This window comes from Equus caballus, chromosome 4, assembly GCF_041296265.1.
Source record: "Equus caballus isolate H_3958 breed thoroughbred chromosome 4, TB-T2T, whole genome shotgun sequence".
NCBI lineage: Eukaryota > Metazoa > Chordata > Mammalia > Perissodactyla > Equidae > Equus > Equus caballus.
In genome coordinates, this window is record NC_091687.1 from 78604174 (window position 1) to 78631866 (window position 27693).

The following is a 27693-nucleotide window of genomic DNA, read 5'->3' on the forward strand; positions in this document are numbered from 1 at the left end:
AAAATTTGAGAGATGCTTATAGTTTGGTTTGGTTAGAGGAAAAAAATAGTGACCCATCCAGCCCAGAGAAGAAATATGGCCATCTTTAAGATGAACTAAGGTGAAAGACTATTTTAAGTGGATAATCAGGTAGTATGTCTGTCATTTTCCTACAGTTTTTTTTTTAAGGAAACTAAAAGCATTTATTAAACACTTTCTATTTGTCTAAGCACTGTGCTAGTAGTGAAACATGATCTGTGTTAAAAGAAGTACCCATTATCCTATCCATATTCCAGTTTAGTTCTAAGTCCTGAACCAACTTATGAGGGATATCAGAAAAAAATATGTCTTGTTATGGCACTTAGGTTAAAACGTCAGACACCAGTTCCTTCCAATGACATTCTCAGAAAAAGAATGATGATTCGAGTCTTGCTGTTTGGTATAACCAAGAGCAAAAATTGCCACTAATTATAGTTCCTTATGCTGTTCGTCTTTTGCACAATTTCTTCCCGTTGCTTTATGTTTACCTTTTAACAGCTGTAGATCAAGTGTATCTGTTCTGAGTATGGTACTATGTCAAGCAAGATTTAACTGCTATATTCCCTGCTAAAGTTGGCCTGCCTTTTTATTACCTTCACTTTTAAAATATGAATATCCTTATTTTGATTTTGAAAAAAAACAAAGAAATCGTGTATTACTTCTTTAGATTGATATGGGAAATTATATGTCAAATGCCATTCACTTTCATAACATCCTTAAGAATGTTACACATAGTACATGTCATATGTTCCCATAAGTACATTACATAAAAAATTGTAATGTACTTTTGCTTTCCATGTTATTCTCTAAGTTTTCTGCTTTTTAAATTTACATTTAAAAAATTTTTCTTAGTTTTTTAATCCATAATTTCCATAATTCAAAAATTTTACATTTTATTTTTATTCTTTACATTCTCTGGAATACTTTGAAAATTAATAATTTCCTAATAATGCTATAACTAAAAAAGTTACATAATAAATTCCTTATTATATAGTAGTGGAAGGGAAAAACAAGGACTAAAAGAAAGCTACTAATTTATGAACACTTTACAAATTCTCTGAGAGTCACCATGACAAATGAATACACTTTTTTAAATGTCAAAGAATATTAGATAAAACTTTTATTTTGAATGTGATTTAGAGTCAAAGGATCAAACTTAAGAATCACTTATAATTTACTGCTTGACCAAAATTAACATAAAAATATAACAAATTCTATTTTTAAGTCAAACTGACAAAGCACTTTCTAAAGAAAAACTTTCTGCTCTATGCTATCATAATTTTTCCTATGGAGTATTGGCAACGAATGTAGCTATACTGTGCCACAAATAGTTAAAAGCAACATTTTTAGGTAATTTCAATAAGATACACATAATTACTCAAAACAAATATTAGGGTTATTGTCTCTGGAAAGTTAGCTTGCAAATGAAAAGAAGAAACCCAAATCCGCAGACTGTAATTGCTGTCCTCTTCAAAATTCTACTATTCCATGTAGATACTTCTTCCATTAATGGTATATGGGCTGGATCATTTTCTCGTTCATTTTGCAGCTAATATTTAGTGTGGGAAAAAAGAAAAGAATTAACGTATAGTACACTGAAAATAAAACTGTCTTTGAATTTTGAAAATATCATAATATCCATGTTAATTCACTTGATTTAGATGTAGTTAATGCAAGATTCCCATGGAAGATTTAAAGTGAACATGAAAGACACTCTTTCCCCAGGGTCCCATTACAGTAAATTACAAGTTTCACATTAAAAATCAACACTTTCATAGATCATTACATTTTAAAAACACGTTTTAATGTCAAGATATAAAGTTCTTTTAATGTTAAAGTTTCTATTTCTACCTATAAAGAATGATACTTCTTATTTTTTTCTTCTGTATTAAATCTGTATACCAAGTGATTTCTTAGAAAAAAAGTGAACCATTCTTACAGCATACCTATAATACATGAGATTTAAAAACTGGAAGATTTGATGCTAATGCTACAAGTTTAATCCTTTATTTAAATATAATTGCAGGAAGAAATGTTAACAAAATCTTACACACTGTTTTTTAGCACTTTTCAGCAATGAGAGTATATGACTTAGCTTCTAAAATCCCAGAGATCTTTCTTTCTAAAGCAGGCTGCCCAACTCATGTGCGTGCATGTATGTGTATGTATCAGAGGGAGAGACAGAAGGAGAGAGATGAGAGTTGTTGGGGGAGGAGCAGAAGAGGCAGAACAGCAGAAACCAAAAGATCCTTGAAAGATAAAAAGAATCAGGCATATTTATAGAGTGATATTTACTAGAAACATCCTGTGCTGGAGTGGTGACATAAATACTTTCAACATTAGCAAGAATAACTACTTCTAAAATCTACAGTGTAAATATTTAATTAAAAAAGCCTGCAAAATTAATTTTAAATTTATAGCAGAAAACAGACTTCAATGCCAATCGCAGTAATACTGTATTCTTGGTCTAACTTCCAAATGGCTTCATTCAGCAACAGATTCCTTTTTGACACTGATGCTCCATTTACTGAATCCTGAGACAGTCACTCCTTTTATTAACCAATTACTTAGAATGACCCTTTCTGACAGGAGCCTGTCAGTGTGTTGGTTTGAAAGAGAGTGATGTGGTGCTAAAGTCCAGCCTTGACCTCTCCCACCCTCTCTCTTTGTTACCTTCATACACTTATCTATGATAACTCACATGTTGTTTTTTAAAAAAATTCCCTTCAATTATTGGTAAACTCTGAAATATCATAAGCTATCAGGCATGATAACATACTCTCAAATCTGGAAGCTCTCATAGTTCTCTAAATCAAATCTCATTATGGTGATTACTAGTTGTTTAAGACTAATCCAGAAAAACCAAAGCACTAGCTCTAAAATTAAGACTTTCCTGACCAAAGAACTGTATCTGCCATTATTTTAAACCAACAAATGTGTTTTCAAGGCTAGTCCTTATATAAAAGTGTGTAAATTAAAGGTAGAGAATGCCACAGAACAAAGACATTCCATTTAGCTAAAGAAAGCTGAAATTTCTCTTTATAGGTACACATTATTAAAATAAATATTATGGTACCTGATTGAATTGTTTATGTTTCTGAGTCCAAGTCACTCCAAAGCAATGTTTCTTAATTTCATTCCTTTAAGAAAAATCTAGTCTCTGTAATTATATCTCAATCTTCCACCCCTACCAATTACTTGGAGAAACCAAATAATTACCAATCCTGAGGCAAAGACGTTTTAAGGAATTTCCTAAACATTAAAGGTTGATGCTTTGCAGGAAGTATCTTTATATAAATCTTTCCAAATTTCTCTCGGATCCCCATGAAAAACACCATGCTAAGTAAAATCAATACCATTTTCTTTCAATTCTTCTAAATGAATTAGTGAAGGTAGTGAAGATGAGTGGTATTCTAATATTCATGTTGTCACCAAGTTCAGAAAGTAGAAAATCAGATTTTTGTACGAGAAAGTTTATTTGGAGAGTGGCGTGGATTAAAGGAACGCAAAAGTGGAAGTAGACAGAATAATTAGGAGACTAATGTGTAGCGCAGTTGCCTGGCAAATAGCAGGCATTCTCATGTTTGTTAAGTGAATAACTGTCAGAGAATACAACTTTTAAGATGGCTCTTTCTGTGGAAAGGAGTCATCTTCTACAAGAATTTTTGAATATATTATTCATTCACTGGTTTAAAATGTCTTTATTCTCCTGTTATTTTGTAGAATTTGCTTCACAATTTTCTGCTCACTTTTTTAAAAGATTCCTTTTGATTGAACATATGTTAATAGTTAGAATGACAAATTATCTGGAACGTGCATAAAGTTTATTTTGAGGAAAATAATTTTTTTGATAAAATATTAATGAAAATATTAAACAACTTATGGGTTGAGGCTATACAAATTTATGCATAATCTAATGTACACATCAGATATTTTATAAAATCTTTATAGGTATAAAATATATTTATTAAATAGACTTGGAAAACTCAGAAGAGATTTCTCTAGTTGAGTGAAAATGTTTTCCTTTTTACCTATCTTCAACAGAGTTCCCTATTTCAAGCTTAGATTTTGTTATAGCCAATCTTCTTAAAGGGGGAAAAAATAACCTGTCCTTAAATCCAGATATATACCTCTATGTAAGTATAGAAACAAGAACCAAAAAAGCCCATACCCTCTAAAAAAGTCAAAATAAAAGATATTATAGAAAGTCTAGAAAAGAGAAGGAATATTTCACCCACAATCCTACCTCATTAACAGGGCTAATAAACATTTCATTTTGGTAATTTTTCATCTGCACATTAAAATATAAGTAAAACTTACAAATATAACTTCATATCTTTAACATGTTGATATTTGATTTTCATTATTTTTTCAACTGGCTGAATATCATTATAACAAACGGACGTACCGTAATTTATTAAATCATTCTTCTAGCATAGGACACTTATGGTACATACAATTTTGGCATCATTAAACTACTATTGAAAGATATAAATATTTTTATGGTCCTTGGCACATCTTGTCAAACTGTTTTTCAAAGGGGTGTGACACCAGTCTCACAAGAAAATATGAGTTTGGTGAACTCTAACCAGTAATAGGTAGGGTAATATATTTTCCCCATGTAATTTACAAGATGAAGACGACATATCATTGTTCTTTTAGTATGCATTTCTTTAATGACCAAAAAAATTTGTTTCCTATGTATATTTCTTCTTATGGAAACTGTCATTTTTCCACTTGTCTAAAGAAGCTTAAGTTGCTCTTGTCAGAATTACTTCATTGTCTTAGCATATTATGCTATAAATCATTTATTCCCCTTTTTATGTTAAATATATACCTTCTGAATTAAGTCTTTTAGTTTGCAGACCTCTTCACTCAAATCTTCGACCTTACCAACTAGTTCTTCACAAACTGAAGTAAAATTCCGGGGAGAAGCCCATTCTAGTACTATCTGTTAATATTTTCAAAAGTTACACTTTAAAGAATGGGAAACAATTTTTCACAAGTTTATATCCACAAAAATTATACAACATTCTTAAACATTAAACTATATTAACTGAAAAGCAGTTTTTGTTCAGGATAAATCCTGACACCAAAAAGAAGTCAGTAATTTTATATAAATAGTCAAATCAGTTTCCTGAATGCATTACTAAATGTTTATGTCCAGTCATGCACTGCACAATGATGTTTCGGTCAACTACAGACCACTTATACGACACAGGTCACAGAGGATTCGTACCATATAGCCTAGGTGTGCAGTAGGCTATACCATCTAGGTTTAAGTACACTCTCTGTTCACACAACAACGAAATCACCTAACAACGCATTTCTCAGAATGTATTCCCATTATTAAGTGATGCATGACTACATATTTAATGTTATGGAAACTAATACTAGTAATAAGAATCTTTGTGGTGAACAAATAAATTCATGAAGGTTTTAAGAATGACATGATTCTCATAGTGTTATATAAAAATCATATGAAAACAAGTGTATTAAAACTTTTTCACTATAGACAAACAGCTAAAAGCAAATCACATGAAAAACTCTACAAAATAAGTCTTCTATTTACAGGTCACTTACACTTTCCCTATTTAAAATTTCTTTCATTAAAAAACCCTTGTATTGATATGGTTTTTAATAACACTCAACACACTGTTTTGTTTCAGCTTTCACTTGGGTCTCCTGTCACTTTATATTTTAAACAATTAAATTCCCTTTAAGAACAAACGGTAAGTTCCATACACAGATCAGTTTAATTTTTGCTCTGACTCATTTTGCTTGTCTTGAGGGCTAGAACACAAAGTTTTTCAATTAACTAGTGCGTAAAGGAGTAATCCTAAACAAATTGACTTATTTAGATCTTAAATGATTTTGTAGAAGAAAGATACAATTTTACCAGATCACTACTGTTTATTATCATTAACTTATCTGGAATGTTCTTTGGAATACATACTTTACTTCACTTAATAACTCTTGTAGAATACCTTGTGAGAATTTACAGGCAACTCATTAATGATATTCTGTACAGCTGTTATTAAGTGGCCACACTGTTTGTTTAATTTCAGAAGAAAGTTGAGGAACTCATCACCACTAAAGAGAGGAAACAAACAAACAAACAGGAATCACTAATACAAGCAATTTAATTCTTCTACTGGGCTAGTTACTCAATGTCTAGTCATAATATTTACTAGATTCTTTAAAAAATATGTATAGTACAGATAATATGTACTAGCAACCAAAAAAGACATAGAGTATACAAGGAAAATCAAGTCTCCAATCTTAAGGATCTCCAAAGTTCAGGATGAGAGGCAAACATACAATTATAGCATTGTTATTCACAGGGACAAATTAAAAAGGAATATAAAAGTACCAATATTTGAGTATCATGTGAAGGCACTGCACTGGTTATTTTGCATTTATTATTCTTTTAATTCCTCCTAACAACTCCTGTAAGGTAGATGTTGTTAATATTACTTCACAGTCGAAACTTCTAAAACTCAAGAGACAATGAACTTAGTATAATAGGAATAGGAAATTAGTAATATTTCATAGAGATGATACTTGAACTGAGTCTGGAGCTTAGGAATAAATACATCAAGTAGGTAAGGAAGAGAAGGGATTCTGCATGGAGAGAATAGCAGGTGCAAAAGCATGGGGTAGGAGGTCACCAAAGTATAACTAAAGCACAATTATGGGAAGTAGTAAGAAAAGAGGCTGGATGTCACCATTTTTAAGGACCTTTTGTGACATGCTAAGGGATTGAATTTTCTTTTAATAATGCAGAGTTACTAAAGGATTTTAAACAAGAAAGTAGAAAATCAGATTTTTTGTATGAGAAAAGTTTATTTGGGGAGTGATGTGGATTAAAGGAACTTAAAAGTGGAAGTAGAGAGAATAATTAGGAGACTAATGGAAAAATCCCCCTAAGAGATGATGAAGGAAAGCTTAAACTAAGAATCTGGCAGCAGCAGTTTGACTGAGGGGAGAGGGGAGAGTGGTGGTTTAGAAACATTTAGGAGATAAACTGAAAAGTTGGTGATAGATTGCTTGTAAAAGAAAATGAAGAGTCTAAGACGAGTCTAAGTTTTTTGGTTTCAATGGTGGTGCCACCAAGCAGGGAAGTGAATTCGGGAGTGGGTTGTGGGGAAAGGAGTGGGGTGAAGAGAAAACATTATGGCATAATAATTAAGAACACAGACTTCAGAGTCAGGAAGACCTGAGTTTGAATTTAGCTTCCACGCTTATTAGCTTTATGATCATGGGCAAGCCTAATCTTCAGTCAAATATTTCCATATCTCTAGAATTGAGATAAAAGGACTGTCAGAAAGACTGAAAAGGCATCTAGCAGTTTGTCTAGCTCATAGACGGCATTCAAACAAACTTAATAATGATGCTGATGGCAATGATATGTAGACAAGTAGGGGACAACAACCAGTAAGCAGCAGAAAATGTCAATCTTGTAGAGATACTTACCCTGAGGTCCACAGATTCACGAGGCTAGACAGAATTCAGGGAGATGGTGAACTCAGATGGCAAAAAATCACATATTTATTTTCACTAACCTCTAAAAGAAATTCAGTCTTTCCTTCAATTGTGAATGTAGGCACAAACCACAGTAGTATTAGAAGTGTCTGTAACTTGGTCACCAATAGAAATCAAGACCATGGTCATGGAGAAAAAGGATACATATTATGAAGAAGGGAGAGTTGACAGGGGCAGAAGAAAGCTATCAAAGGTAAAGTAGCCTGAGAAGAAGAAAATCAAGAATTAAGGTTTGTTATAAAAGACCACGTAGGAGATGGATTCAAGAAGGAGGAAAAAGTCAAGCATATTAAATAATTAAGATAAGTCTACTGATTCTGGCAATGAAGAGACACTGGTGACTAGATTAGTTTCAGTGACAGAGGCCAATTTATAGAGAAAGCGTCACAGAAACTTATACAACCCCAATAGAAAAGTAGAACAAGGATATGAATGGGTAATTCAGAGAAAAAGAAAAAACAAAATTTAAGTGGATAATAAGTATGGGATTACAATAAAAATAAGATGTTACCTTCTAGTGGAATGATGAAAATTAAGTAGGTCATTAATATCAAGAGTTGACAACAGTGTGAGATGACCTTTCTGGAGAGTCACATAGCAGTATATACTATAATAAAAATGCACACAAAAACTACTACTAAGGGACCAAAAGGTACTTCTGACTCCAAATGAAATTCTTATAGGTAGAAGTTTCAACTATATACTATACAAAGTTTCTTTCATGCTGTTTCCAGGAGGAAAGGTTATAAAAAGCAAGGAAAGTCAACCTCCAATGAAACTTAATAGCAAACTTTTTCTCTAAGATACATTGCTAGGACTTATATAGTATTTTCATTTAAAACAAGTTTTTTTCTTAGCTATCAGGTTGAAAAATAAACAGTTCAAATAAAATAAAGATTTAAACTTTATGAACATAACATATATAATCAAGTCACCAAAAGTGAAAAGTGTCTGATGCTTTATAAAAGCATAGTGAAATTACAAAATTTAAACAGGCTCTTGTTCTATTTAGCAAAAGTGGTATTTATAAAAGCATTTTCAAAATAAATATAATTAATTCTTCTTTATTCCTTTTTCTTTTTGATTTTTCAGAAAGAACAGAACTTGAACACATTTTTTTCAAACAGCAGTCATTACTTAATTTTTGTTTCCATGTGATATTTATCTAAGACACACTTATAGCTTAGATTTTAGTGCTCTTTAAATACTCAAATTTTATTTACTATAAATAAAAGCAATCACTACTAGATGAGTAACTCATTAATGTCCTATATATTTTTATTTAATGAGCCCAAGGAAATTAAGATCCACTGAGAACTATCACTCAAAATATCAACTGACAGCAGGTATATAATTCTAGGTAGGCAATTCACACATATATATGTGGGATATAAACTTATAAGCTCTTATTCTGAATAAAGACTGGTACATTAACAACTCAGTTCAAATAAGCAAATAATATTAACAAAATTACATAGTCTTAATGAATGGAAGGAAAATATATACCTTTCTTCCAATATATACTTTTCAGGGCCACTGAATATGGATAGGCAAGTTGTAAAAAAACACACCTCTGTAGTGTGCCATTTATCACATACTATGTGAATGGCTCGCCACTCCCCACCCTAGAGCTGTACAGTATACCACCTACATACTTCTGCATGGCAGTGCTGATAATTTCATACTTATTTAAAGAATTCAAAATAAGCAGATACGGTATAGGGACGGTAGACTGAATCATGTCTTTTCTACTGAACCAAATACTACCAGGCCTCTCTCAGCTGGAAGATTATCCTTCAAGCCTCAATGACATGAGGCCTGGCCATGTGATTTACCTCCGCAAATAAAATATGACTGGAAGTGACTGTGTAACTTTTGAACAGAAGGTTTATGAGCCACTGACTAGTTCTGCCAGCTCTCTTTTCCCTTTGCCACAAAAGCAGCATGTCCTGGGCTGTTTCTCCAGCCTGTTCTCAGAAAAATAACAGGGAGTATATCTACTGCAGATGACCCATGATATAGGTGATCAAGAAATAAACTGTTGGAGCTGGCCTGGTGGTGCAGTGGTTAAGTTCACACATTCCGCTTGGACTCACCAGCTTGGATTCTGGGTGTGAACCTATGCACCGCCTGTCAAGCCATGCTGTGGCAGGCATCCCACATACAAAGTAGAGGAGGATGGGCACAGATGTTAGCTCAGGGCCAGTCTTCCTCAGCAAAAAGAGGAGGATTGGCAGTAGATGTTAGCTCAGGGCTAATCTCCACCTTCCCCATGCCCGCAAAAAAAAATAAAGAAACTTTGTTATTGTAAGTCATTTAGATTTAGAAGTTATTTGTTACTGCAGCATAACCTTGTGTAAGCTGACTAAAATAACAGGCCAGATTTTAAAAAAGTGAAGTCAAGTATTAGGATACAATTTATACTTGAAAGGTACTGCAAATAAAAGTACTACGTGCTCACTGTAGAATATCGGCAAAAATTAAAATGACCAATACTCTTAACCACTCAAAGATAATGATGGGTACTATTTTCTTCCAGAATGTTTTCTTGTAGTACACATTTTCTTCCAGTATTTTTCATATGCATATATACAACAGGCGTAAGACCTCACTCCATTTTACATTTGCTTTTTACTTTTGAGTATTTTCCCATGACATTAAGTCTCAAAATAATCTTAATAACAGAATAAAATAATTATATTGATGCAATATAATTCAACTATTCCCCTGATGTTAAATATTTAGAGTTTCCAATTTTAGAATGTTTATAAATAACAGACGTGAACGATATATTTTTACATAAAATTTTGTATCTATACAGATTTTTCTTTTGGGAGGATAGTTTCCTTAATAGCCATAATTTTGAGCTACCTTTTATACATTCAAGTAGCTGTCAGGCTCAGAGAAGGGATCTGGGCAGAAAATGTTGAATATGTAAAGACATGGATGAAAGCTTACTACTTCTCTTCAAAATATCTCAAAATAGTAATAGACTGGTTATTAATATCTTTAAAGTGTATTCTCTAATTCTGCAAACATACTAAGGCTAAGTGTACGAAAAAGTAAATGTATTGTGCATATGTGTTCTTGTAACAGACTATTTTAGAAAATTTAACACACAAAACTATCTTAAAATAAGTCAGTAGCTAAATTGTTGAAGTCGCATTACCAGAAGATTATAATCAATCAGTTCAACTTTTCCTGCTGTTAGTTTTCTTATGACTTAATGACTAATTTCTTCTTTAAAGAATGACTTTGAACAAATGGGAAGTAAAACCTTTTCCATAACAGCATGTAAACAAAGTCTATGATTTAATAAAAAGGTCAAATTCCTGAAATATATGTCTGCCAGTTTTATTTTTTAAAAAATTTAGCAGTTTTAATAAGTGAACCATTCAGGATTCTGCACATTCTTTAAGTCTATTAAATACCACAAAGTAAAGTCAAACAGGCAACTCTGCCACCATACAAATAAGTTATATTAAAAACTTTAATTTTCAAGTCAGTAATATAGAACTTAGAATATTCCTTCATAGAAACAATAAATTAAAAAAGTAAAGAAAATGAACAAAGAGATTCAAGAAGGTTTGCTGATTTTGTCTTCACAACCGAAATTCTTTACAATGTATTTACACATTTAAGAGCTATAATGTTATTCTGAAACAATGATGAGGTATTATTTTGAATATAGATTATCTTGTTATAAGGAAATATATTAAGAGAAAAGGAAATAATTTAACTTTGCAATAAAGTTTTTAAAGAAATCTGCACCATCTAAATTATCTCCTGGAAGACGTCTCTAAATTCTAAAATGGTGTGAAATCTATTATTCATGTATTCAATCAATGTTTACCAGAGTTGCAGTGTTAGTTTTAGGCAGGTTACACCACTGATGATACTGCTGCATTTGTTGGTATTATAAATCATCGGATTTAACTTGGATGAACTTCAAGGAAATTAGGCTGACTGAAAAAAGCCAATCAACTAAGGATACATACTGTAGGATTCCATTTATGTAACATTCATGAAGTAACATCATTATAAAGATGGATAACAAATTATTGGTTGCTAGGAGTTAGGGATGGGGGAGTGGGTCTGACTATAAACGGGTAGTATGAGGGTGCCTTGTGGTAATGGTATGATACGTATATTGATTGTGGTAGTGGTTACATGAAGCCACACGCGTGATAAAATTGCATGGAGCGATAGACATATACAAATGAGCACATGTACAACTGGTGAAACACAAATAAGCAATATGGGTTGTTCCAATGTCAGTTTTCTGGTTTTGATATTATACTATAGTTTTGCAAGATATTAACACTGGACGAGACTGGATGAAGGGTGCATGATACCTCTCTGTACATTTCTTTGCAATTTCCTGTGAATCTATAATGATTTCAAATACAAAGTTAAAAAAATCATTTACTGCTCTGCAATATATTAATAAAATCAAATGCCATTATTTTCAAAATAGATTTTAGATTACTAATATTACTAATAATCAGTGCTTGACAAGTTTCTAATAATTGTAAGTGAACTTTATATATTGATAACATAATTTCTTAAAGAATAAAGCTAAAAATAGAGCTGAGAAAATACATCTGAGGTACATAAGAAATGCTTTCTTATTGCCCTAGGCAAAAATATCACTACTTTGAATTTTCAATTTGACACTTAAAATGATTTAAAGAGAATATGAGCTATACTATTAAAATAATGGGATCTCTTATATAGTTCATTTAGCAAAATGCTACGAAAAATAAAACAAAAAATATTTATGTGACTTAACGAGAAGCTGCATTGTTCTTCTTCATAAAATGACATTTAACGATTAACTTGATAAAGAATCTCCCATTTCAGAACATGGTATAATTGCAAAATGAACTATCCATTTCCCTAGGAAAATGACGGTATCAAATAAAATGACTCAGATGTTATCAAAATTAAACTAAAAAAGAACAGTTGGTTCTAAAGAATATTAATGTAAACCAATAAATTAATTTTACCTGATTTCCAACTTTGCCATTTCAGGTAATTCTCCAAATTTTATCTCTTCTACCTCTAGTTCTTTAAGAGCAGCCAGAATTTTCTGCTGATCTTTATTGGTAATTCCATTCTAAGTAGAAATAATTTTAAGATGCAATAACACAGTTATATTTGAATAATTTAATATCCAAAATTACTAAAGACATTTTCTACTTGATTGATTCATATCTTGGAAAAACAACAAACATACTGAAAAATTATATGGTTTGCTTGTAACTGACTGACAAGGTTATATCATTACAATATCTACATATACAGAAACTACAGTCAATATTTTGCAATACATAACAATTGTGATGGATTCTAAAAACAAATCATTAGATTTTAATATATAATCTTTCAAAAGCAAAACAAATTGTCTGTATTCTACCTTTAACGAAATTTTCTATCCTGAATTTAGCTAGTGTAATTTGATTTTTACTGATACTAAAGATTTCAAGTTTCAATGTATTCATGCAGGAAGATCATACTTTTTAGGAATCCTATTTATTAAAATATCTCTAATATTTCCCAGAGCTGTTTTCAAATTGTTACTTAATAATATTAGATGGCAAAATAATAAGTCTTGATCATTTTGAGAATCCAGGAAAAGGGAGTATTTTCATGATACATGTTCATACCCACATACACAAAAACCCACCTCTTATTCCTAAGCAACCTATTTTACACTGTTTCACAAATCTATATCACATTTAGAAATAAAGCACCAGTTTTAGTTGAGATGTCATGACTAACCTGAAGAAAAATAACCTCTAAGTCTTTAAATGTTCTTAAAGGAACTTAATACTGTAGCAGAAGACTTTAGATATGGTTATTCACAATCATATCTAATCAAGGACCTAGCAAAAGATCACTCGGTCTGCAGCTCTAGGATTTTAAAAGTAGAAAATAAAAGGATCCACAATTTTAAAAATATGAAAGAGAATGTCTGGAGTTTTTGAACTTGATACCAACCTTTGTAAACTCATCTTTCCTCATGGTCAAAAGGTGTCTTAAAGTTATATCCCTTTCCTGTAGAAAGGAAAACAATGCCACCTTTCAATATAAATAAAACAGTAGAAGGGAAAGTAGGCAAGTGTACACAAGTTTGTCAGTTATATGCTACCCTCCTAAACAACTTTCAGCCTCCTAGAGGGGATAGGATATGCAGGTATAGAACTACACAACTGGGTAGGCAGTAACAATAATATGTATAATTACCCCAAAATGTATAAACATAGCTAGGTTTCCAGAGTCAAAGAAAATGATTACAACTTATATTTGCTTACATAAAAAGATAAATCACTCTCAAAAATTTGACAGAAATTGTTTTATGGATATTTTAAATTTCTAATTGTATCACACTAAAATCAATAACATTTAGTTTTACTCAATATTTCTCAAACGGGAAGAAGTTTCAAGATTGTACAATAAAGTCCAATTCTGAACTACCTAAACAGAATGTGCATATTCCTAAGGAGAGCCTTCTTAAACAGTGGTTTACTGCTTCAGTATCAGCTAAACGGCTGATAACCGTCACCTATTCAAATCCCATAATGCATGCCTAAAGTACCTAGACCAGTGCTTGGCATATGATCTAATTTAATCTTCATGACAACCATACACTAGGTATTATTATCAACCTTATGAAAAGAAAAGAGAGAGATTTAGGTAACATATTTCAGTTAATAATCATTAGGGCAAGAAGGATATCAAGTTTATTGGGTTTAAAATCATGCCTCTTATAATAATAGTCTATACAGGAAGATAAGCAACTGCAGAAACAAACTAAGGGCTTAGGTGTACAAGGAGGAGTTCTGTGAAGCTTCAGGCGGTGAGTAAAAGCTGTTAAATCCAGCCAGATTCTAATTTATGTAAATTTCTAAAATAATAAATTTTTGAAATGCTTATAAGTTTAAAATGGGATTTACTACAAATTATGGAGAAAAGTGCATTTGGTACTCTTTCATAAGCATGCTTATGAATTAATATTTAGTGTTATGTTAACCAACAAATAAACATACATACATTAAGTCAATATAGCCTATAGAAAATCTTACCTTTAATAAATCTGTCATATGTTCAAGTCCAAGACCATGTAAAAATATTTCCAGATCTCCAAATGCTGTATATGAACTGTACATATTTATAGCAATGTCAATTTCAGAACAGACTATAAATGCACAAACAATAAATATATATTTATAATGCAGAGAAAAAAGGAGAATAAGAATGAGTAAGAATGAATCTATGCAGAATACATTTGCAAATTTACACATCTATGTTATACAAAAGTGATAAGACAGATTTCTTGAGTGAAGATATCCTAAACAGAGGAAACAGAGATAGTAAAACATAGCTCATCTTTCCTAAGAGTAAAAATAGTTGCCGACATGTATGTTCCTTGTGAGATATCTGTACGTGAAAGTTTCTTTAACTGCAGGAAGTAAAAATTTAATAACAATTTTAAATGTGGGTAAGTAGAGAATAACTTTGTGGCCATGTATATTGAACAACTATGTTCAGAAAAAAATTTTTTTTTTTTTGAGGAAGATCAGCCTTGAGCTAACCACTGCCAATCCTCTTCTTTTTGCTGAGGAAGACCTGCCGTGAGCTAACATCCATGCCCATCTTCCTCTACTTTATATGTGGGACGCCTACCACAGCATGGCGTGCCAAGCGGTGCCATGTCCACACCCGGGATCCGAACCAGCGAACCCTGGGCTGCCAAGAAGCGAAATGTGCGAACTTAACTGCTGTACCACCAGGCTGGCCCCAGACAAAAAAAATTTTAACTTACCAGAAATGTGCTAACAAGAATTAGAAAGCAAGATGCAGTCTAGTTTGAACACTAACAAAAATATAATCTTAGAACCTTTTAGAAATAAATTTATTGTTGATATTTTATTTAAAGTAAAAAATCATTCTCATTACTGTTAGTACACATATATAAAAATTTTCTAAAATTCTGGAGAACAAAGCACTTAAAATCCAGACATTTCCATAAAATACTTGTAAAATCCATAAAACACTTGTAAAAGTTTAAAATATCATATATTTAAGTAATTTATCACATTTATTACAAATAATCAAAACATGTACATTTTTTACTCATTTATGGGTATTCTGTTGAACAAAAACATGCTATGTTACCTAAATATGTGATCTTTTTCTTTATCAGACTTTGTTGTCAATAGCTTACAAATAGTCTCTTCTTTAGTTAGCTGTTGAAGCTTTCCTTCCAATGGATTTAAAGTCAAAGAAAGAAAGTTGAAGATCTGAAAAAAGTTAACAAGCCATTCAAATATAGTTATTATTATATACTATCATGTTACACTTAACATAAACTAAATGATTATTTTATTTGTATGTTATTTCACATGTATTATTTTATATATATCATTTTATATCCATACAGGAAATTTTTGCAAGGTGAGAAGGACAGAGTAATCACAACTTATTATTCTGAGAATAACTTTTTTTTTTTTGAGGAAGATTAGCCTTGAGCTAACTACTGCTAGTCCTCCTCTTTTTGCTGAGGAAGCCTGGCCCTGAGCTAACACCCGTGCCCATCTTCCTCTCCTTTATATCTGGGATGCCTACTACAGCATGGCATGACAAGCAGTGCCATGTCCGCACCGGGATCCGAACCAGCGAACCCTGGGCCACCAAGAAGCAGAACGTGTGAACGTAACCACTGCGCCACCGGGCTGGCCCCTGAGAATAATTTTTATAAAATCAAGTAAATATTTCCTTGACCTAAAATAATAATCAGAAAAGAAACAAAAGTACATATAATTCAAAATGGTAAAAATTCAAGGAAGATAATTAGTAATATTTTCAGTAAGACATAAAACAGGGGCTGGTCTAGTGGTGTAGTGGTTAAGTTCACGTGCTCCGCTTGGGCTGCCCAGGGTTCACAGGTTTGGATCCTGGGCATAGACCTAGCACTGCTCATCAAGCCACACTGTGGCAGTGTCCCACATAAAACAGAGGAAGATTGGTGCAGATGTTAGCTCAACGACAATCTTCCTCAAGCAAAAAGAGGAAGATTGGCAACAGATGTTAGCTCAGGGCCAAAATTCCTCACACACACACACACACACACACACACACACACACACAAGATATAAAACAAAAATAAAAATTCCATTTTGGTAAGTGACTCAGAAAGATTAAGCACTAAGGTAGTACTTTAAATACACTGTTAAGTAGGTATAAAGTAATAAGCATGACTAAACATATATACAAATCCCAACTGTACACTCAAAGAGATATGGTAAAATTCCTTAGTTTTAAAATCTAACTTTTCAGTAAGTCAAAGTTATGTCACATAATCAGCCAAAATATAAAATCAAATCTCACTTTAAGAAAAAATTTATGACTCCAAATAATCTTTGATGTTCATAAATTTCTTAATATGTCAAATGTGGTGTCATCTACTCTACATTTAATAATGCAGTAAACTAATAAAAAGTTTCCAGATTTTCACAGCTTAGAAGAAAAACTGTAGATTTCCTTTGGAAGTTTCATAGGGTTTTAGCGATCAGTATTTACTCTAGAATAATTTTGGAAAAGCAGATTTGAGTTAGAAAATGATAGGCATGTTTATCCGATTGCTTAAAAAATAGAGGGTTATCCTACATGCAGTAAAAGTGGCAAGGTCTGATTATTAAAGGTGGAAACTTTGGAATGTCATATGCTTTTAAATTCAGAAACTCAGTTTTAGAAGCTCTTGGACTATATAATTTACTTTTACAGTTGTATTATGTTTGATCCTTGCTTAGAAATTAGAGACCTTTGGCTGAAAGCTTTAATATTCAGACCAAAGGTTTATATCAGTAAAGTAATGTATGAAAAATATTTATTATTGACTTTTAACATCTGAATGACAATAGATCATATATTCAAATATGTTATCACTTTATTATATACCTTGTCACACATATAGGAGTAAATGTAGCTTAAAGGATTTAATTTTTAAATTGTCTAATATGTGTTAATAAAAATTTAAAAATATTTTAATTTCATGTTCAAATTTTCAAATTTTACTCAAGTTTTCTTGATACACTAATTTTTAAAAATCTGGATCAGTGTGAAATGTTTAAACAAATAACCTATTACAATTTTATTTCTAGGGCCCAAACTAAGTCTTTATTATCCCTTTACATAGCTTTTAAATTACTACATTACAAATGCCTCTTATTTGGTAAAGGATGAATACTGTTGTAAAATAAAGTTTTCATTACCTGGCTGGAGGAAAATTACATATTTAAAAATTTAATAATAGCCAGGTACACTATTATCACAGTTGTGAATTCTAACAAATAATACAAAGTTCTACAAATAATAATGTAACATGCCATAAAAAAGTTAATTTAATATGTAGGATACCTCTAGATGTTTATTTCTTTTTGCAATTTCACTTGGTGTCTTTCCGTCTTTGGTTTGTAGCATTTTATTAGCTCCAAGTTCAAGCAATTTCAAAACTACATTTTTATGACCCTGACGTGCTGCCCATGTTAATGCCTGTAAGTGAGGGAAAACGAAGATCGTTTTAAACAGAGGGAGTGTGAGACAAAGAGGAAAACTTTTCAACAGTATTTATGGCACAATAAAAAAGTGAACATGGTTAATTAATGAGATGATCCAACCTCTTTATTTCACGATATAACGTAAACATATTTCCAAAGTTGTAATCGCAAAGCAGACTGCCAGTGCTCACTGATTTTATAAAACCAAGTAACGTTTTACACAGTCAAGTGATGTTATAGAATAAAATGATTTACCTGCCAATCACTGAACTGTTTTCCATAAAAAAGCACTCTGTGTGTATTCTAGAGCCCAGGCTTTGTTGTGTGTTACAGCTTCTTTGTCAAGGGGGGAGTACCAAGTGTCAGATAATTCCCTTTTTCTACTTCAGCTGTGGCTTTTCTTCACCAAACAGTATTATATCCCAGGCCTTCTGTAATTTTTACTTCTTAAAATCGTTTTTCGTGGACTACTGATAATAAGAAGATATCAATGTCTTAGAAATAAAAAGGAACATTGTAAAAGTGATTCTTACAGTATAACCATTCTCATCCTGGGTATTAACTTCTGCTCCATGAGCAACAAGGAGAGCAACAACCTGAGGGTGACCATCCCGTGCAGCATACATGATTGGAGTCATAAGTCTCCTAAAAAGGAGGAAAAAAAGAAACACTTGTGTTAATGCTGCCATTGACAGCTACTCAATTTCATGAATTTTACCATACACAATACCATCAGTACTGTTTTGAAAGCAAAGAAAACGAAATGAAAGCTTTTAATAAGTCAGGTAATTTAAAAATCCAGTCTCTCAGTAAATAAATGTGAAGACTGCACTTTTAAAAGTATTGAGTGCTTACACAGCACCCTCTAGTGAAGAAACGTGTTTTTAAAAAATCACTAAACAAGCCACACTTTCTGATATGAAGTCTCCTTAACTTACCTATTCATGTAAAATATCAGAGTACCCACACTATGCTTATGCTGGGAACATGGTAATGAATGACACAAATAAGGTCCCTGTCCTCTCAGGACTGCTCATACTAAATGCTTATTATATTTTATTTAATAAAAGCATAAGTATAAAACTTTCTCTTATTTCTTAATATATTCTGTTATGATTCTACTTTAGTTTAGGACTGAAACAATTTTACCCTGACTTGGACGCTTACTCTAATCAAGAAAGAGATCAGTCCAATAGGTTAGCCAGACTCTCTGAGACTATTTTCTGGGAGAACATAGTGGTTTCCCTCTAGTGTATCATTTCCCAAAATTAGAGATTCAATCCCTCTACTTCTGGAAGTTACTCAGCTTCTGGACCTACTACAAAGGTCACCAGAAAGATTCTATCAGTTCTATTTGGGCTAAACTTAGTATCATGGTCTGTTTTAAAGGAGGTCTGGGATTCTGGACCCAATCTTCCTGAGTTGCCTCAAATATCTGATTTATAAACAAAGATGTTCACAAAAGAACAACAAATTAAATAACTGCAGAATTCTGTTTTGATTTCACTAAGGAAGTTCATCTTGGTTACTCACATTACATACACTACCTATAAATAGGATATTTTTCTATAAGGTTTGTTAACATAAGGTATATCCTGAATCTAATCACTTCACACCAATGTCTTTGGCACAAAAAGAATCACACATTTATCTGTTTCCTCTACTTCCTGGTACATCACAATTTCAATGTTTTATTGGAAGTTATATGCTAAGGTAGTTGTCAACATTGCCTCTTTTACCTGGAATGTTTCCTACAACTAATCATTCAAATTCTTCACTAAGTCTGAAACAGACCTCTTGATGCCTCTCCCTCCACCCTACTTCCCTCACACAGCCCAAATCTGCTCCTTCCAATCTTTGCTATTTCACAAAGCTATCATTAACCACAAAACTCGGGCCTAAGACTAAGCATCATTCATGACTGTTCTCCATCACTCCATATATAAGTCATCAGCAGGTCCTATTGGCTCTACCTTCATAATATATTCTGAATCTAATCACTTCATTAGCCACTGTAAGTAGTCCAAGTCATCATCATATTTCTCTGACCCATATTATTGCAATAGCCTCATAACTGCTCTCCATGCTTCTACTCTTGCCCACTTACAGTTTCTTCTTTCTGAAAACGCCAAGTTCTTCCCTTTTCAGGGACGTGCAAGTGCCGTTCCCTCCATCTTTCCCTAGACCTTCATACTGCACACTCTTATTCAGAGGAGCAGATCAATAAAATTGACGAACCTAACCAAACTAATCAGGAAAAAAAAAAGAGAAGACACAAACTACCAGTGAGGTATAAGAGAGGGGACATCAGTACAGTTTCTCCAGATTTAAAAGCACAAGGGACTATTATGAACAAATTTATATCAATAAATTAGACTATGAAATGGACAAATTTCTCAGAAAAACACAAACTACCAAAGCACACTCCTAAAGAAATAACCTGAATAGTCCTATATTTATAGAAAATTGAATTAGTAATTAAAAACCTCCTACATTCGGGTGGTGAACATGATGTAATGTACACAGAATTTGAAATATGATGTACATCTGAAAATAAAAAGAAAAAAAAAAACCCTCCTACAAAGAAAAGAACAGGCCCAGATGGCTTCATTGGTGAATTCTACCAAACAGTTAACGAAAAAAATAAACAAATTCTACACAAACTCTTCCAGTAAAGTGAAAAGGAGAGAACACTTTCCAGTTCATTCTATGAGGCAAGAATTACTTTAATAACAAAAAACAGAGAGGGACATTACAAGGAAAGAAAACCATACACCAATAATCTTCAATGAACATAGATGTAAAAATTGTGAACACATTTTGACAAAAAGAATCCAAAAATACATAAAAGAGAATAATATATCATAACCAAGTACAGCTATCCTAGGAATGTGAGGTTACGTTGACATTTGAACTAAAAAAGAAAAGCCACATGATTATCTCAATAAACGCAGAAGAAATATTTTATAAAATCAAACATCCATTTCTAATAAGAACTCTTAGCAATGCAAAAATAGAAAAGAACTTCCTCAACCTGATAAAGGCATCTATGAAAAGTTTATAGCTAACGTCATACTTAATGGTGAAAGGGTGAACACTTTCCCCTGAGATGAGGAACAAGACAAAGATGTCTTCTCTCACTACTTCTAATCAGTAATGTACTGAAAGTTCTAGCCAGTGCAATAAAACAAGAAAAAACACGCATCTAAATTGAAAAAGAAGTAAAACTGTTTTTATTCACAGATGGCATGATCTGTCTATACAAAAGATCTGACAGAATCTACAAAAAACCTACTAGAACTAATAAATAAATTTAGCAAGGTTGTGGGATATAAGGTCAATATAAAAATATCAATCGTATTTCTACATAATAGAAAGAAAGAACCTGAAATAGAAATTAATAAAACAATACCATTTACAATAGTACCAAAAATATGAAAACGGGGAAATCTACTGCTATTTACTAAAACTGCACCCCATTTGTGTGTATTTGACTTGTAGTCATCATCTCACTAATGATCTGGATTCAGATGCCTCTAGCCCAAACACAGGTCTTCAGATGTCTCAATTATAAGAGGAAATATAGTATAGTGGTTTAAAGTATGAGTTCTGGAATCAGAATACTTGATTTCAAATTTCAGCTCCACTACTTACTAGCTGTGACACTGGGCAAATGTCTGTCTGTGCCTCAGTTTCTCCATCTATAAATTGGGGATAATAGTACATAGTTCAAGAAGTTGTTATGAGGATTAAATAATTTAATACATGTGAACTACCTAACACCTAGGTGTTAGTTATCATTCATTCATTCAAAACACATTTATTGAGCACTTACACATGCCACACACTATTCTAAGTGCCAGAGATACAGCAATACATAAAACCAAGTCACTGTCCACTTGGCATTTACATATCAGGTAAGCTGCTGCTGCTGATTTAACTACAGAACAAACATAAACCAGACAGCTGAACGCATACATCTTTTGCATAAACTGGAAGTTTTACGAGTTCTACTGCAATGCTAGCATGTATCAAACAGGTTTATAAAGATCTGACAAGTTATAAGACTGCCAAAATCCTGTTTTCATGTCATAAAATATTTTCAGCTTAAAACATTTTTCTGAATATATTATTCAGTAATACTGATACAATTTCTCATTTCACTCTTGTATTTCTAAGAACTCAGAATAATATTCTTTTTCTATCTTAAGTAGAATACCATCACACTGAAATGGAATTAGAGTGATCTAAACATACTAAAACTCAGCCAGTCTTTCTTATATAATTATACATTTATTTAGTCCTAGATTACTTTCGCCTTGTCACCTATCCAGAGTAACAAGTATTTTATTTATAACTAAGTAAAATCTTTTAGAGTGACCTTTCAATATTTTAACATGCTTACTGCTGTTGGAAAATTACTAAAATAAATTAAGTATAATAACTTACGCAGTATTTAGTTGTTCTTTTCTATGTAAAGGCTGGGGTTATGTAGGATATTTCATATGGAATACATATAACATTATTTACAATTATTCTTTCAACTTCCCCAACTCATGATAAACCATAATGGCTCAGAACTAAAAATTCAAAAGGACAGGGTCATTTCTTTATAATTTATAGAAGTCTAGATTATGTTAGTTCAACCCATATAAAAAACAACTTACAAGTAAACACCAATTTAGAAAACACAATCATCAAAATTTTGTAACCTCAGCATTGACTGTCTATTAATTTGGAGAAACAAAAACTGTGCTGTGCTAGGTGGTCATCTCATTCATTGCTCATGACAACCTTATGAAGTAGATATTCTCACTTTAGAGATGAGAAAACAGATTCAGAAATAACTAATTTTTTGCTGAAGGATCACTGTTGATGTGTGATTGAAGTTGTTGATCCTCCAAAAGAATCTCCTAGGAATTATTCTTTTTTCAATCTATCCTGATTTAGAGAAATCTAAAGCTCTTTTTCTCTCTATTTTTATGTATTTGATCATGAAATATGGGATACATTTCATAAACTTAGTCTACATAATGGCAAAATTGGGAACCCAAATAAAGTAAGCTGGCTGAAGTATAATCTCAAGGAAGTGACACTATTTGACAGAATATCCACAGAAGGTGGCATGAAAGTGTGAGTGTCCCATTTGATTGAACCTTATTACTGAAAATTTTAACAGAGATTTTCTGAACTGGTACTGCAATTTGTTCTGAGATTGTGCCGAAAATTGAGGTTCTTCTAAATATCAGCTTCTCTTAGAATCTCAGAAACAAGCAGGGCTATCATTTGCTGTCTCTATGTCCATTCACATGGACATAAATGCCTTCTTACAGACGCTACTTCTTCCTAGATAAGAAACTACTAGAATAATATAGTTTGCTTACTTAGAAGATTCAGATCATTACCCAAAAATGTTGCATTGATTTCTAACTTCTAAAAAAAGTTGAATTTACTGAATGGAACAGCAAACTCTCTGTAACAGAGTCTAGATTACCTAGAAGGTACATTACTCAGCCTCTAAACAGTTATTAAAGTTACTGATACCATCAATAATGTTGCATGACAATTCTGAGAAGGGACAGAACAACGCATCCAGTGGTTTTACATCTATACAAACTTGTAACATATGTAGTTTCCTGTTACAGATTAGTGAAATCTAAATGAACTCTTCAATTTTACAAACTCTTATGAATTTATGAAAATCTTATGAACTGTTCAGGGAAGTTATAAAACTTTATAATAACTGGTCTACTCAAGTGACACAGTAACTATTTGTGCAACTGATAACTTTGCTTCCAATATTAATTTCCATCTTATTTCCTGAGATTTAAAGTAAAGAATTCTTTACTTCCCATTCTCTCTTTAAATCACTGTAATTTTGTTCTGCCTGCTCCTTCTAACACACAATTGCTTTGACAAAGGTCAACAGTCACTTGGACTCCTTTTATTTTTCTAGCACTTAAAAGTATGTATTTCAGAGGCTTTTGTCCTCAACGATCTTCCCTTTCTCTACACAAACACCATGCATGAACGACCTCACCTACTCTCATGACTTCACTGTCAACTGACAGTTTACTGATGACTGCTGAATCTGTATCTAATAGCCCAGGCTTTGCTCCCGAGCTCCAGATCTTATCTGTCACTGCCACCTGGGTACCCCAACAAAACTCGAAATCAATATAAATCCAAATCTGAAGTCACCATCTTCCCTCCAACACACAATACTCTCTGATATTACCTATCTCTGTGAACAGCATCACAGTCAATGCACTGCCCAACCCAGAAACCTGGAATTTGTCCATGATTCCTTGTTGAGCCTTCATTTCTAATAAGTCAGCATTCCTGTCATTTTTACCTCCTTCCCATCATTTGTATCTGTCTACTTTACTCTCTCTCTCCTTTCATGTGTCCAGGTCCTCCTCACTTCTAACATGGATAACCACAACAGCGTCCTAACTGGCCTCCTTGTTTCCAGTCTTTCCTTCACATTTGCAAATCTATTCATGGCAATTCATTGTTTAAAATTTCCAAGGTTACTCCTGTGAGAATCTTCATGATAAGTCTTCTGTCCACCTCTCTACCATTTTAGCACCTGCAGTCTTACTCCAATCTAAGAATAAACTTTGGTCACATCTGCAGGTCATGAATTCCAAGTTCTCTCTCCTCTGGATGTCCTATATTCAAAGTACTCTCTGGGTGAAATGTCCTTTTACTTCTCTTCAAAGGCTTATCCATAATCTACCTCTGGGAATTCATCTTAGAAGCCAAAATGCCCCCCAATTTTTTGATGCCCCACCTCATCTCAGATATAAATCCCCCTCTCCACTGTGTTCTCACAGCACTCGGTGCTTATTTTTATCAGCTCACCTATCAGGCGAAAAAGTCTTTGTTCAGCTCATCTATTTTGTCATCTAGACTCTAAGTACCTTGAGAATAATGACCCTGAGCTGTCTCTGTATCAAGCCCCCAACCCACATAGTAACTAGAATAACGGTCTGCTTCTATGTTTTGTGTCATGCTTACATTTAATATAGGCAGGATTTTCTCCTTATCTATTACATACACCACATTTATTGATTATATTATTCAATGCATCTATATCATTACATTTACATATGCTATATCTGCCTAATGAGAGAGGTGTGTTGAAATTGCCTGCTATAAGTGTATTTTGATCTACTTCTCCTTGAATTTTAATAGGTTTTCATTTATGGATTTGGCAGCCATGTAGTCTACTGTGTACAGGTCTATGCATGTTATATTTTCACTGATTTGCCTTTAATAGTACAAAGTTCTCCTTTATTCTTTTTATTGCTTTTAATATTAGTAATATCTGATATTGACAATTATGATTTCTATGGGGTTAACCTTACCTGAAAAGGGACTTTCATATTCTTTTTTCTTCAACTTTTCTTTAAATAGCATTTAGTTATCTTTTGTTTTTTAAACCAGTTATCCCAGTTGATAAATTCAATCCATTCTCATTTAGTGTAATGACTGATATAATTGACAATATTTCTTCTTTTTTGTTATCCACTACATTTTTCCCCTTGAAAAGCAGACGACTCTGCTTTTCCTTTAAAAAAAAAAGTCACTAAATATTACCATCTTCCTATGTTCTTAGTAAAACACACTTGACTCTATTGTATGTAAGCCAGGTAAGACCTATTTCTCCTAATGAGACTACCACCTAATTCCTCCACCACCATGGCATCATTCTCCTGGGATTCTCCTCTAATAGGATACAATCTTTTGAATACTCTTAGTTGCCTTCCTCCTCTTAAGTGCCCTCGAACTCTCTGCAAACTATAGCTCTCAGATTTTGTTGGCATAATTTAGTACTTATTAGAATTTTATTTACACTTTGGTCTTGTCTGTTTCCAGAATCCTTATTTAGCACTCCTATTTCACATTCCCAGATAGTCTAATATTATTCATTAAATACACATATATCAAAGTTCATCCCTCTTCATTGCTTCCTCTTGTTTTCATCCTCCACCTTCATGAAGTCTCTGTTCTGGTTTGTTTTTGTTTGGTTAGAGTCCTTCTCAAGTGTTTTCCTCAAATGAGGCACTCAGGAAATGTACTTTCTGAGTTTGTGCATATCCTTGAACATCTTTCTTTCACTATGACAGGCATACATAGCTTGGCTGAGAATAAGATCTTTAGGTTGCAGCCCTTTGTCTAAGTGAAGATGTAATTTAATTCTTTTCTAGCTTCAGCTATGCACATGAGAATTCTGATGGTACTCATCTTCTTACTTTCCTTTGTTAAAATTTAATTCTTAGAGTGATGTCAGCATCATGGCAGTGAGGTCTCTCAGAAATCCTTCCCCTCCAATATACAACAAAAAAAATCCATAATCCAACAAAGGACAACCAAACACAACACCAAAGACTTTGGAGACCCACACAGCCATAGGATGCAGGGCAGAGAGACTGGAGCCCCCCTTGGAGGAGGTGGAATGGGGTAAGAGAAAACTTCGCCCTCCCTCTAAAGACTGTGATCCAGGATTGCAGGAGGCCTCCAAGAGGGAAGGAACGGGAACAGGGACATTTGTCTGTGGGAACATCAAGGACTCCCAAGGGCCCTTGCAGCCTAAAGGGAAGCCCTCTACTGGGGCGAAAGCTTTTGCAGGGGGTGACCTGAACAAGCCAACAACCCAGGAGAGAAGATAGTGAGAGCAGAGGAGAAAACCCCGAGAGCATGCAGGAGAAAGTGCCCCTCCTCCCACACACTCAGCACGGCTCCAACCCCTGGGATTTTGGCTGAACACAGAGGGCTCAGAATACGTGGCTGCTGACTCCTATCCAGTGGCGATGGGTGGTAACTGTGACCAAATAACCGCAGGATGCAAACGAACAGAACCACTCCCTCTAGCAATATCAAACATTATATTAGATCTCCAGACCAGAGAGAAAATGACAAGTACCCAGAAATCAGTCCTGAGGACGTAGCAATATGTACTCTAAAGGACACAGAATTCAAGATAGCTGTCATCAAAAAACTCAATGAGGTAAAAGAGAATGTAGAGAAACAATTCAATGAGTTCAGGAGCTACTTCACAAAAGAGGCTGAAACTATAAAGAAGAATCAATCAGAAATATTAGAGATGAAAGACACAATAAAGAAATAAAATATGGATTCCCTGAACGCCCAAGTGGACACCATAGAGGAGCATATCAGCATAATCGAAGATACACATGTTGAAATGTTCCAGATAGAGGAAAAGAGAAAACTAAGACTAAAAAGAAATGAAGAAAGTCTCTGAGAAATATCCAACTCAATTAGGAAATGCAACATAAGAATTATAGGTATTCAAGAAGGAAAAGAGAAGGAGAATGGAGTAGAAAGCTTGTTCAAAGAAATAAGAGTAGAGAACTTTCCAGACCTAGGGAAGGAAATCCATGTGGAAGAGGCTGCCAGATCTCCTCAATAGGTCACTGTAAAAAGACCTACTGCAAGGCATATAGTAGTGAAACTGGCAAAACTGAATGACAAAGAAAGAATACTAAGGGCAGCAAGGCAGAAGGAAAACAACCTACAAAGGAATTCCCATCAGGTTTTC

The 27693-nt window shown here is 33.2% G+C and overlaps 1 protein-coding gene across 3 annotated transcripts in view; it reads right to left on the reverse strand.

The window, feature by feature from the left end:
* Positions 1 to 1024: 1024 nt before the first annotated feature.
* ASZ1 (ankyrin repeat, SAM and basic leucine zipper domain containing 1) overlaps positions 1025 to 27693 on the reverse strand; it is a 58983-nt gene continuing 32314 nt past the window's right edge. Inside the window, 9 exon segments of one of the 3 annotated variants that reach the window (NM_001114141.1) lie at positions 1025 to 1567; positions 4856 to 4969; positions 6006 to 6111; positions 12573 to 12682; positions 13567 to 13623; positions 14652 to 14727; positions 15745 to 15869; positions 17986 to 18120; positions 18659 to 18770. In NM_001114141.1, the coding sequence (NP_001107613.1) occupies positions 1415 to 1567; positions 4856 to 4969; positions 6006 to 6111; positions 12573 to 12682; positions 13567 to 13623; positions 14652 to 14727; positions 15745 to 15869; positions 17986 to 18120; positions 18659 to 18770 (988 nt within the window). In that variant the 3' untranslated portion in view covers positions 1025 to 1414. 3 annotated transcript variants of the gene reach the window in all.